This window comes from Leucoraja erinacea, chromosome 4, assembly GCF_028641065.1.
Source record: "Leucoraja erinacea ecotype New England chromosome 4, Leri_hhj_1, whole genome shotgun sequence".
Classification (NCBI taxonomy): Eukaryota; Metazoa; Chordata; class Chondrichthyes; order Rajiformes; family Rajidae; genus Leucoraja; species Leucoraja erinaceus.
Window position 1 is genome coordinate 64,853,717 of NC_073380.1, and position 13,491 is coordinate 64,867,207.

Here is a 13,491-nt window from a genome sequence, read left to right on the forward strand (position 1 = left end):
AAAACCGGTCAAGAACAGACTTTTAGTAATATAGATAGAAGATATATATATATATATATAGAGATAGAAGATAATAAGAAGATAGGTGCAGAAATAGGCCATTCAGCCCTTCGAGCCCTTCGAGCCAATCATGACTGTTCATCTAAAATCAGTATCTCTTTTCTGTTTTTTTCCCCATATCCCTTGATTTTGTTAGCCCCAAGAACTAAATGTAACTTTCTCTTGAAAACATCCAGTGAATTGGCCTGCACTGCCTTCTGGCAGAGAATTCCAGATTCACAACTCTCTGTGTGAAGAAAGTTTGTCCTCATCTCAGTCCTAACTGGCCTACCCTTTATTCTTAAACGGTGACCCCTGGTTCTGAACTCCCCCAACGTCGGGACATTTTTCCTGCAGTTACAGTAAGTGAATTGCAGTTACAGTAAGTGAAGTATATATATTTATATCTATGCATATATTTATATGTATATAATTATATATATAATTGCCTTTATGGGTAATGTACATCATCTGACAAATAAAATAGAGTAATAGTGATGCTTTAAATCAGAGTTGCTTCTGATCCATGAGAAGATAATGTACTTCTCTCCAACTTGCCTCTCACACACATTCATATAAATATATGTATTCAAGAAGGAACTGCAGATGCTGGAAGATCGAAGGTAGACAAACATGCTGGAGAAACTCAGCGGGTGCAGCAGCATCTGTGGAGCGATGGAAATAGGCAACGTTTCGGGCCTGGGTCTGATGAAGGGTTTCGGGCCGAAACGTCGCCCATTTCCTTCGCTCCATAGATGTTGCTGCACCCGCTGAGTTTCTCCTGCATTTTTGTGTACAGTACCTTCATATAAATATACATATGTTCAATTTAATGTTGTGCACAGTGTGTGTTAAAGCAATAGAAGGGGAACGGCACAATACAATGCGAGGGAAACGACGCAAGGAGGGGGCGGGCCGACGGCGGACGCTTTTGTGTGGGACGCACCGCGGGGTAAAATGGAGTCGTGCAGCAGGAAGAAGAGCCTGAATTCATCGCCCAACCAGTTGCCGCAAACTATTCCCTTTGGCCAAGTGTTGGACGTGGCGAGCGGCTGGATCTTGGATTTCATGTGTTACTGTCTGTGTCGCTATTTCGGTTCAAATATGTTTGAGGAGTTCCGGGTGATGAGAGATGCCATGAACGGTCAGTAAACTCTCTCTCTCTCTCTCTTTCTTTGTGAACCCTCTTTGCTCAGGGTCCATACACATACAGCAGGGAAACGGGCCCTTCGGCCCAATTCGCCTATGCTACCAACGCGGCAATCTGAGCTAGTCTCAATTACCTGCCTTTGGCCCATATCCCTCTAAACCTTTCTTATCCATGCATTGGTGCCACTGCGTCCGGCAGCTCGTTCAATAATATACCCATAACCATTCGTGTGGAAGAAAAATATGCCCCTCTAGTTTTAAACTCCCCAACCAAGGGAGCTTCTCTACACCACTAGTGAGTATTTACCACTACAAGATTACCCCTGAGCCTCTTGCGCTCCAGGGCAAAAATAGCCAATACAACCTCTCTATCTCAAGTCTTGCAGTCTGCTAATATTCTTGTGAATCCTTTCTGCTTTCAGCTCATTTACATGCTTCCAATATCAGTAAACAGAATTAAGCAAAATACTCCCAAATGTTGTTTTACCAAGAATTTGTGCAATGACGACACCATGCCTTCTCCATCCACACCCCCCGCTGTTTATCTGTGTTGCCACTTTAAGGGAACTGTGTTAGTTGAATAAGCAGCATGTATCCGTTGGTCTCTCTGTTCCAAGATGCTTTGCAGGACTATTCCATTTATTGTATGTCCTGCCCTGGTTTAACTTGCCAAAATGCAGCACCCCTCACTTTTCAGAAATAAATTCTATTTGCCATTCTTTAGCCCATTTTCTCAATGGTAGCAGTGAGATAAGTGTGTGGCCAGGGTGGTATGGGTCTTCGATATTAGGTGCTTACTATTGATTTCCTTCAATGTTAGGGTAGTCAATAAACTGGGGTGTGTCCATCACTTTCTGCGGCGTTTCTTGTTTTGGGGCGTTTAAGTTAGTGAACCAGGCTGTGATACAATTAGTCACTGTGCTGTCTAACTTGTAGAAGCTTAATAACGTATTCGGTGATGTGCCGAAGAAGGTAGAGGCAATAATGATCATGCTTTGCGATTGCTACACTGTGCTGGCTCCAGGACAAATCTGTAGAGATCTACATACCCAGAAACTCTGCTATTGACTCTCTCTACTGCTGTCCCATAGATGAAGGCAGGATCACAGATCCAAGGCTTTCGCTTCCCGAAGTCAATATTAGCTCCTTACTCTTGCTAATGTTAAGAACAAAGTTACTGTTATGACAACATTCAATCAAATTATAGTCCTCCTTCCTGTATTCTGATTCATCTGTACCCATTATTTGTCCAACAACAATGGTATCGTCAGTAAATATAAAGATTGCATCTGCGTGTGTCTGACTACAGTCATTGGTGGAGAAAGATTAGGGCAGGGATTAAGGCATTATGCGCACCCAACATGTGATGATGGTCAGCGAAGGAGAAGTATTGTTGTGATTCGTACTGATTGAGGTCTTCCGATGAGGACGTCGAGGATGTATTAGTGTCGGTGATTTTGATGATAAATTTAAAAGGGATGAGGATGTTGAATGCTGAGTTGTAGGTAATGTGCCCGAGCCTGATGTGTTCTTGTTTGAGTGATACCGCAAGAGCCAGTGAGATCGCATCCACTGTTGATTGATCAGTCATGGTGGAAGGCAAATTGTCATGGGTCCGGGTCCTTACTGAGGCCAGCGCTAATACGTGTTTTAGCCGACCTCTCATGCAACCGACGTGAGTGCCAGCATTGAGTCTTGTCACCTTGCTCTTTTCGGGCACCAGTGCTTTGGATGTCCTTTTAAAGCATGTTGGGACTTCACAATCAATCACAATCAGTTTTATTCGTCACTTGCACATAAAGTGTAAGTGAAATGAATTTGCCAGCAGCGGTACAATAAAAAACACACAAAAACACAATAAAAATTTAACATAAACATCCACCACAGCATTCATCACTGTGGTGAAAGACACAAAATTTGGCCAGGCCTCAACCATTTCCCCCCCGTGGTCGGAACCAAAGATACTAGAGAAGCAAGATAGACCACTCCTACGAAATCCAATGGACTGACGTGTAGTACGCAACGGAACATCACTTCCGCCATTTTAGGAATAAGACCCCGATCGCCGTTATGCCTCTCGCAGTTTAATCCACGTCAGTCCATTGAATTTTGCAGTTTATCTTGGTCTCTTAGCCTTCTATGTTAGACCATTATTATCTTTGTTTATAATAAATAAGGTGCTCTTTTTTTTTTTTTTAAAAAGGGGGAACTGCGTACAAAATGAGTGACAATGCGCAATGAAAGGCCTGGTGGCCCCGCCCACTGACCTCACAATGCCTTTGCAGCTGGCCCGGCCCTTGCCCCACCCCACCCAGCCAGAAATTGGTTTTCATTGAATTTAATTTAATTATTTGTCTCTTAACATTAACTTTTAATTTTGAAGACAGTTATTCAAAAATAAATTAGCTGTCTTCATTGACAGCTTAGATCGGACCGTGTATGTGCGCGTGTTTGTGTGTGCGCGTGTTTGTGTGCGCGCGTGTGTGAGTTTGCGCGTGTGTATGGTTAGTGTGTGTGTGTGACGCGGCAGGCTGCTCCCCTGAATTCCATAGAGTTGCCGACAGCTTTCGTGCATGAGGCGCGCACACTTCATTTCCAGAACATTCTGAACGTGTGACGCACGGTTGCATTTCTCTCCCCCTTCCCTCTCCCCCTCTCAGCCCCCTCTCCCTCTCTCTCCTCCCATCTCTCCTCCCCTCCACCCCTTCTCCTCCCCTCCACCCCTTCTCCTCCCCTCCACCCCTTCTCCACCCATCCACCCCTCTACTCCCCTCCACCCCCCTCTCTTTGTCTCTTGCCCTTTTGTCTTCCCCTTTCTCTCTGTCTCTCCCCATTCTCTCTCTGCTCTCACTCTCTATAACCCCTCCTCCCTCTCTAGACGTGCCTGCAATTTGGGGGCTATGCGTCAGTGGATAGGGCCGTTATGGGGTGATAGGAGCAAATTAATAATATTAATATAACATCAAGGGGTGTAGTTAGCGTGTGTGCGGGGGGGTAGTTAGTGTGTGTGATGCCGCATGCTGCCCCCTCCTCCGCAACACCACACTTTGGGGGAACAGACCCAACGGGTCTGCACTTGGTCTAGTATCTAGTGTGTGTGTGCACATGATATGACTGATCTTTTGCTGTGTCGCTGTTCAAAAACTGACAGCTAGTAATCGTTGCTCCCTCGCCAATGTCTTCTGTATGCTTGCTCCAATACTTTGTTAGTTCAAGCTATTTAAGTAATGGAATACCATCTTGGTTTACAGCTTCACCAATTTCTCTCTTTCATCTCTTCTATTTGTCTCAAAATTAGTCACCGCCATGCTACATGCTTCTCCCCCAACCTCCCAATGCCCAAACTCTATAATCTGTTTTCACTGTATCTAGTATGTGTCAATGGTGGGTGCTAAAATGGCACCCTCTTACACAGCTTAGTCCTGACACTTTCACTCTTTTCCAAAATTGTTTGCCTGCCTTTGGAGTCTCTCTAATCTCATATATTCTCTTCAGCTAATGGAAAATAGTCTTATTAATACAATATGACCATTAAGTGTTTTTTGTCCCTTTTCTGAACCTCCACACATTTGATCAGGTAAAGCACGACAAAGTATAGTTTCATTATTTCCAACACTATCGTTTGGGGGGAAAAACTGATTTTTCTTTCAAATTACTATGACATTTATACAAACCTATTAAACGGTAATAGTGACAATTTATTTTTCTCTCAGGTTTTGTTCAGCAGCCTTCCATTATAGACTCCATCCAGGAAAAGAAGGTGCATATCTGCCAAATCCTATCTCGTATAGTGGAAGGAAACAATCTTGGTAACTACATTTTTTATTGTTAAATGGTTTATCTCCCTCTCAATTCAAGGTTTAAATAAAATGAGATAATCATTTACATATTCTTACGAGCATTAATTACGGAAAATAGTAGTTTTCTCAAAAGGAATATACAAATTGTATATTTGTTTCCCTAATCGGATCACTTAATGAGTGATTTACAGACTATCAAAAACAATTTTGTTATTTTTGATCATTTTGTTTTTACTATTTACGTGATATTGTCATAGATAGCAACAGGAAAAGACTAGCATTAAACCATTTTTAATATAAGGTGACATAACACTCTAATTAAGTTAATGCAGAAGGAAAATGGCAAGTGCAAACTTTGGGGGAAAATGCAGGTTTTTTCCATTGCTTTATTATAAACAGTAAAAGTTAGGATAATAGGTAAGAAAGAACTGTAGATGCTGGTTTAAATTGATGGTAGACACATAATGCTGGAGTCACTCATCAGGTGCGGCAGCATCTCTGGAGAGAAGGAATTGAAGCCGCTTCGGGTCGAGACCCTTCTTCAGACTGATCAGATAATAGGTTGTGTATGACCTTGGGTAAAATTGCAAGGGTGTGAGAAAGAGCAGATGGTAGGGAAGGTATGGGAGGAAATGGTTGGCTGGGAATGAAACCTAAAGTAGAGATTGTCTGAGGATGTGGAAGACAGAGGAACTAATGGATTTCAATACTGGCAGAGATATAAATGACTTCCCAGAGTGAGGTTAAACCTATCCCCATCGAACATTAAAAAATGCGCTCGGACCCAACAGTCCATCTGCCACAGACCTGAAGACTGCATATTGCCAGTATCAGGCAGACTGCTGGCTAGGGCACTTTCACAAGTTTAGAGAGGGAAGAACCCCAGGCAAAATATTTGTCTCCGATAGTAGTACCATCAGAATTGGGCGCAGGTAGTGGTATTCTTCAAAGAGCATCTGAAGAAGGGTCTCGACCCCCGAAATGTCGCCTATTTCCTTCGCCCCATAGATGCTGCCTCGCCGCTGAGTTTCTTCAGAATTTTTGTCTACCAGCCAACAATCCTTTTCTGTGGTTTCCAGCAGCATCGAACAACCAGCTGATAACTCCCAAAATTTTGACAAACTACATTGCTCTGGCAACCAACTTCCCAAGATGTTTCATGGGACTGAAGTGTGGGGTAATGAGGGAGTTTTATCAGGAGGCGATAGGAAGCTGAGTGGAGAAAGGGCAGTTGGAAAGAGAGGGGGGATGAACCCCGGAAGAAGAGAATAAATTAGGTTTGGAGGTGATGACGATGGGAGCATATTTGGTCATGAGGGACGATGAAGGGAATTTAAATTCAGAAGGATTGAAGATGACAGGACCCCAAGGAAGATTGGTGGGGAGAGCAGATGAAGAAGAGCCAGTAGGCAAGAATGTAGTTGAATCTCAAGACGCACAGGTAAAAAAATGTCTTCTTCACTCAACGCACGGTCCGGTTGACGTGGTTGTTGTTGCGCCTCACCTGGTAGCCCCTGGAGAAAGCGTTTTCTGGCCGCCAGAACATACTCGGTCACTGCAGTGTTCCCTCCCCTCACACCTGCTACTGTTTTTTCCTGTCAGCCCGTCACTTTGTCTGCTATCCGCTTGACCGCTGGCGCTTCCTCCTTCTCCTGTTCTCTGTCCAATTGGTCTCTTACCCCCCCCCATCCCCCCCCCCTCCAATGCCTTTTCCTCCTCCTCCCGTTGATCTGGCAACTGGGCCATTTGTCCACCCCCATTCTTCCATCTCCCCCCTGTTGCTCCTCCCATCACACTGTTCACTCAGCCTCTTAAACCTTTCTCGCCGCCTCCTCCTCTCGCAGCAGCAGGAGAGAGGAGAGGGAGCCCCATAGTGACCGAGCGCGTCCTGTTGCTGGTGGCGGCCTGAAGAAAACGCTGTCCTCTGGGACTATGATGTGAGCTGCCACAACAGCCGCTTCACCGGATGGATGGCAGCTGTGAAGAAGAGATCGCTGGTGCGGATCAGCGGCATCAGCGCCGTGTTTTAAGGTGAAACGTGTAACTCAGCAGACTGCATCAATCTGAAGAAGGGTCCCGACGGCACCTATTCATGTTCTCCAGCGATGCCGCCTGACATGCTGAGTTACTCCAGCACTTTGTGTCCTTTTGTGTATTAACCATCATCTGCAGTTCTGTTTCAACTACATTCAATGATAATATCTTACTCGTTTATAACGAACAATTAGCAATAACGGACACTATTCCCCCCTCAATGGTCCATTATAACGAGGGTTTACTATATACCAGAAATATAGTAATGACCAATTTGTAAGGCTCTCGCTCATTATTTGGATTTGCTGGATGATTTGTAAACTAGGAAAATAGTGATACTTCAACCATTCAGAAATACTGATAGTTCGGCATCGAGCTCATCAGGTAATGTTCATCATCCTTTTAACTCACCAGGACCCCTGTTTCTGAAGCACCACCTTCCATAGAAACATTGAAAATAGGTGCAGGAGTATGCCATTCGGCCTTTCGAGCCAGCACTCATTCAATATAATCATGGCTGATCATCTTAACTGAGTGCCCCGTTCCTGCGTTCTCCCCATATCCCTTGATTCTGTTAGCCCTAAGACCTATATCTAACTCGCTTGAAAACATCCAATGAATTGGCCTCCACTGCCTTATGTGGCAGAGAATTCCAAAGATTTACAACTCTCTGGGTGAAAAAAAAAGTCCTTATCTCAGTTCTAAATGGTCTACCACTTATTCATAAACTGTGGCCACTGGTTCTGGATTCCCTAAAACATCAGGAACATTTTTCCTGCATCTAGCCTGTCCAATCCCTTAAGAATATTATATGTTTCCCTTCTCATCCTTCTAAATCCAGTGAATATAAGCCCAGTCGATCCATTCTTTCATCCTATGTCAGTCCCGCCATCCCGGGAATTAACCTGGTGAACCTACACTGCACTCCCTCAATAGCAAAATGTCCTTTCCAAATTGGGAGACTGAAACTGCACACAATACTCCAGGTCTGGTCTCACCAGGGCCCTGCACAACTGCAGTAGGATCTCTTTGCTCCTAAACTCAAATTCTCTCACTATGAAGGCCAACGTGCCATTTGCTTCCTTCACTGCATGCTGTACCTGCATGCTGACTTTCAGTGACTGATGAACAAGGATACCCAGGTCTCGTCACACCCCGCCTTTTCTTAATCTGACAACATTCAGATAATAATCTGCCTACTTGTTCTTGCCACCAAAATGGATAACCTGATATCCACATTATACTGCATCTGCCATGCATCTGCCCACTCACCTAACCTATCCATCATCACTGCGGGAGTCCTGTCTCCAGCGGACTACCTTCCGTCGTCATGGAGGGACGTAGCCCAGATTCCAGTGAGCCACCTTCTGTTGTCACTGAAGCCCCTGTTTCCTGCCCTCCCATTAAATCTACTGAGTTCACTGGGAAATTTATTGTGATACTGTGTAATATCTTAAAAAAAATTAGACGTGTAGGATTAGAAATGGGAATAACTCTCAACAGGCTAGGAAATCTAATTTCGTACCACCAAAGTTCTGCTTGCGTCATATTGTTGAACTTTCTCTGTAAGGTTCTGGTTAATTCACATATAGTGCACAAATAATTTAAATTAAAAATCCACTGATAAATATGCTAAATATATAATAATTTACTGCCATTTCCTAATCCAGTTTTGTTACTTTGTGCTTCAGATGTCCAGTTTGATAAAGATGAAAATATAACCCCATTGGAATCTGCATTAATGATTTTGATTGAAATGGTGGATAACAATGAGCTACCGGAAGATGCATGTACAGATTTGAAACAATTACTACAAGTGCAGGTTAGTTTTTCACCAAAGATTACTATTATTAAGTAAGATGTCCTTGAGAAAATATGATTTATATCAGATAAATCACGCTGTTGTAATTTAAATCTATATTAATTGCCATTTGCATTTTTATGATGTGTATAGAATTTACAAATTGATACACAGTCGGTGCTAAAATATATATATATATTTTTAAATATACACGAATCAAAGAGTGTATTTATATATCTCTGCATGGAGATTCTGACAGATTCGCTGCTATTGTAACAACTTGCTATATATTCATTCTGATGTATAAGCAGCAGCTTTTCACGATGTTTTATGAAATTGCCTAAGCCCCAAAATCAATGATTTTGGTTTTAATTGATGCTAATTTGGTCTCTGCTTTTTTGTCTGGTTTATTCTCTTAAACTTGCTCTGTTTTCTAATTGTCGCCTACTTTAGCCAGTCCATTTGTTTCTCAGCTGATTAATTTTGTGGTTATTGTGCATTCGGCACACTTCTCCCACCAGCTTCCTTATTTGTTTGCCTACTCTTCTTTTGCAGAGTGTTGCAGCCTGTATGAAGAAGGGAAACTTCAAGAAAGCTGCTGAAGTCTTGGAAAGGCAATTTCAGGAAAATACCACCTCTGAAACAGATCAGGTTATTGGTCTTTCAGATACTTTAAGCTTAAAGACGGCATGAGAAGACGGCAGCAGGCTCTGCCGAATACACTAAACCCTCCTCATTACGCACCATTTTATAACACGTTTTGGTTATCGTGGACAGGGATTCCCCAAAATAATATGACACCATTGTCTCTTTAAGAGCATGGGTTCTAGGAGGTCATTGACAAGCAATTGCTTCGATCAATACTTTGAAATGATGAAGGACACAAAGTGCTGGAGTAACTCAGTGCGTCATGCAGAGCAAGGATAGGTAACGTTTCGGTTGAGACCCACCACTGGATTGTGGCGCGTGTGTGACTGCCACATAGCCGAGACTGGCAGCGACACTGGGAGATGTAGCACCAACATTCACCGCCTCGCCAGTTTGTCTGAAGCCGGGACCACCAAAGCTAAGTACTCCAGAGATGCTGCCTGACCTGCTGAATTCCAGCACTTTGTATCCTTTTGTGTAATATCCAACATCTGCAGTTCATTGTTTCTACTACTTATAACTCAGTCATTCCTTAAGGGGCTGTCCCACTGCAGCGACCTAATCTGCGAGTTTAGAAGAGTTTGCCCTCGACGCAAACTCGCAGCATGGTCAACATGTGGCCTTAGGAGGTCCTATGAGGTCACTGGAACTCTCCTTCATGCTCGAGGGTCGCAGAAAATGTTTCAGCATGTTGAAAAAAGTTTCCGCGAGTAGAAATTGGTCAGCATGGTTCTTTTGAACTCATAGTGCAGTGGAGTGTGGTCGCTATGTAGTTACGTGCAATCAAGAGCAGCCGTAGGCAATCTCCTTCGCTGACCGGGAATTTTAATTGGCTGATTGGAGTTTTCAGGACCAAGGAAAAATGCCCGCTAAGCTTTATTATACTTCTAGTATTTTCTAGTCACGTGAACTCCGAGATATCTGAATTTTTCTGTATCAATTCCGAAGGGAAATTTTTGGAGTTGAGAAGGATCTTGAGCTTTTATTGGCATAATTTCACTTTTATTCGAATTTATTCTATAACCTGAAAAGGCACCAAATTGTTCTATAACGTTTAATACATTTGGGATACTAACTTGGGAGTTAGTGATGTATAAAAGTACATCGTCTATATATAACAAAATCTGATTTCTGGTATATTTAGTGTTATATCCGTGAATGCCCAAATGTAATCTGATAGTCTCTGCAAGGGTTTCTATGGCGAAAGCAAATAAAATTGGTGAAAGGGCGCATCCTTGTCTGTTACCCCTGGACAAGTGAAATTTAGGTGAAATAATTTGGTTTGAAAGTATTCTGACTGTAGGATTAGTATATAACAGCTTCACCCATGAAATGAAGTTTTCCCCTAATTGGAATTTTTCCAACACTGAAAAGATAAGCCCATTCCACGGTCAAAAGCTTTTTCTGCGTCTAGAGAAATAATTGTTAAATGTTTGTTTGTCGTTCTATGCAGGTATTATATTAAACAAACGTCTCAAATTATAAAACGAATGTCGATTAGGTATAAACCCAGTTTGATCTGGATGTATTAATTTACTAATAAGCAGGCTTGATCTACATGCCAAAGTCTTGACTATTATCTTCTGATCTGTATTTAAAAGGACTATTGCCCTATATGATCCATGCTCTTCAAGGTTTTTATCTTTTTTTGGAATCAATGTAATGGTTGATTCGGCAAGGGTTTGTGGTAAAGTCCATTCTTTAAATGCTTGAATATAAAGGGCTCCGTAATCATTGAATTTTTTGTAAAATTCATTACTTAAACCCATCCGGACCTGGCGTTTTTCCACTTTTCAGTGATTTAAAAGTCTCTACAATGTCTTTTGTTGTTATCTCAGCACTTACTTCATCCTTGCCTCCTCATTATGGGATGGGAGATTGCAATTCGCGAGAAAACTTTTCATCTTCGCAGGGTCGGCTGTTTTTGATGAGTATAGTGTTTGATAGAATTTTAAAAATCTTTCATTAATATCTTTAGGCAGTGTAAGCAACTCTCCTTTTTCTGATCTAATTTTTAGAATAGTGTAATCCTTCTCTGATTTGCGGAGCCAGAAGTTTGTGTGGTTTGCCACCAAATTCAACGTTTTTTTGCTTAGTATATTGAAATATCATAATAATTTTTGCAGAAAGGATCTGATTTAGTTTAAATTTTAATGCGGCTATCTTATTATGTTTTGCAGTGGTTGGGTCAATCGCATTTTCTAAGTCAAGCTGTTTAATCTTTTCTAGTTCCAATTGTTCCGTCCTGTTTTTCTTGTTTTGAAAAGCTTGGTAAGAGATAATGCAGCCTCTGATAAAGGCCTTGAAAGTTTCCCACAATAATGTTGCAGAAATACCAGGTGTTTCGTTTGTCTCAAAGAATATTTTCATCTGTAGCTTCAGATAGTCACAACAACTTGGCTCAGTTAGTATTTGTGGGTTGAATCTCCAGAACGCTTTTTTATTATACATTCCTTCTAATTTTAAGGAGAAAGCTAATAGACAATGGTCCGAAATGATATTATTGTCATATTTAGGGTTATAGGTAAAAGGGATACATTTTGCATCCACCAGGAAATAATCAATTTGTGTATACGTTTTGTGAACACCTGAATAAAAAGATTATTCTCTTCCAGATCTCCATACGTCGGTTATGTTTGTATTATTTATGTAGGTATTTAAAAGTTCACTCGATTTTGATTTTGAAGTACTTTTCCTGTGATGTGAAGATTTATCCAAATATTGATCTAGTACACAATTTAGGTCTCCTCCAATTATTAGATTCTGCTGGCAGGAGTCTGAGATTATATTAAATATTTTATTAAAGAATTGTGGATTATCGAAATTAGGAGCATAAATGTGCACCATAGTTAATGGGGTTAAGTGTAGTTCCCCGGATATTATAATGTGGCTGCCTTGCGTGTTGGCTATAGTGGATTTGTGTTTGAATGGTATACCTTTGCAAATTAAAATTGCAGTTCCTCTTGCTTTGGAAGAAAAAGTAGATGATATAATTTACCAATCCAGCTACTCTTCAGCCTGTTGTGAGCTCCATTGCGTGCGTGTGTGTGTGTGTGTGTGGTCAGTCGATCTAGCTGACGGTTTCATTGCTGACGGTCGATCCAGCTCGATGACAGTCGATCCAGCTCGAGGTTTTTCAGGTGAGTGCCCTTGAGCTTGAAGGCCGAAGACACTCTTCTGATCTCGCGGATTAGGTCGCCGCAGTGGGACAGCCCCTTCACTCTGTTACAACGGCCATTCGGTAATAATTACACCATTCCCTCCCCCCACCCCCCCATAGCGCGTTATAACATAATTTACTATATTTTGTGCAACAGTTTAGTTTCGTACCTTTCTAAGGTTAGTCCTTAAATGTTCAATGTTTTTCTAATTGTTTCATATTCTTTTTTCCAGTCTTTAAGAAGGAAGCTCTCATTAATTATCACCAAGAAAGATCCTTATCATAAATTTCTTAATAATTTTAACAACAAACGCTTGCTTGAGAGTGCTGAATCTCTTGCTAATAAAATACTAAGTGAGATAAACTCAAACTTCCTTTTACAAGTAAGTGTGACTTCTATCATCCAATTGATTGTTTTGTTCCTTTACCTCACTATTCAGAGATAATTTAATTATGTACAGCTGAAGATCATCTTTGCACCATTTTAGAATGTAAAAATCCTTAATTATCAGCAGTGATCTCCGAATCGCTGTACTTTGATTAATAATTCAGGCAGATAATAGTCCAGTATATTAGATTATTGTTTTGTACATTTGAAAGGCATATTAGTCTAATCTTCCGTAAAATTATATAGAAGGGTAGCACTGTATCGCTGCGGTAGAGTTGCGCCTTACGGCACCAGAGAACCGGGTTCAATCCTGACTATACTGTGGTGTTTGTACGGGGTTTGTACATTCTTCCTGTGGGTTTTCTCCAATTTCTCCCGTTTCCTCCCACACTTCAAAGACATACAGGTTTGTAGATTAATTGGCTTTGGTAATTGTAAAATTGCCCCGAGTGTGTAAAATAGAGTGAGTGTA

At 41.7% G+C, this 13,491-nt stretch overlaps 1 protein-coding gene across 2 annotated transcripts in view; it reads left to right on the forward strand.

The window, feature by feature from the left end:
• Positions 1 to 948: 948 nt before the first annotated feature.
• terf1 (telomeric repeat binding factor (NIMA-interacting) 1) overlaps positions 949 to 13,491 on the forward strand; it is a 31,193-nt gene continuing 18,650 nt past the window's right edge. The window contains exons 1-5 of one of the 2 annotated variants that reach the window (XM_055634479.1): positions 949 to 1,183; positions 4,902 to 4,997; positions 8,714 to 8,844; positions 9,379 to 9,474; positions 12,865 to 13,014. In XM_055634479.1, the coding sequence (XP_055490454.1) occupies positions 997 to 1,183; positions 4,902 to 4,997; positions 8,714 to 8,844; positions 9,379 to 9,474; positions 12,865 to 13,014 (660 nt within the window). In that variant the 5' untranslated portion in view covers positions 949 to 996. The remainder of the gene's footprint in view (positions 1,184 to 4,901; positions 4,998 to 8,713; positions 8,845 to 9,378; positions 9,475 to 12,864; positions 13,015 to 13,491) is intronic. The other variant, XM_055634478.1, reaches the window with a different exon arrangement.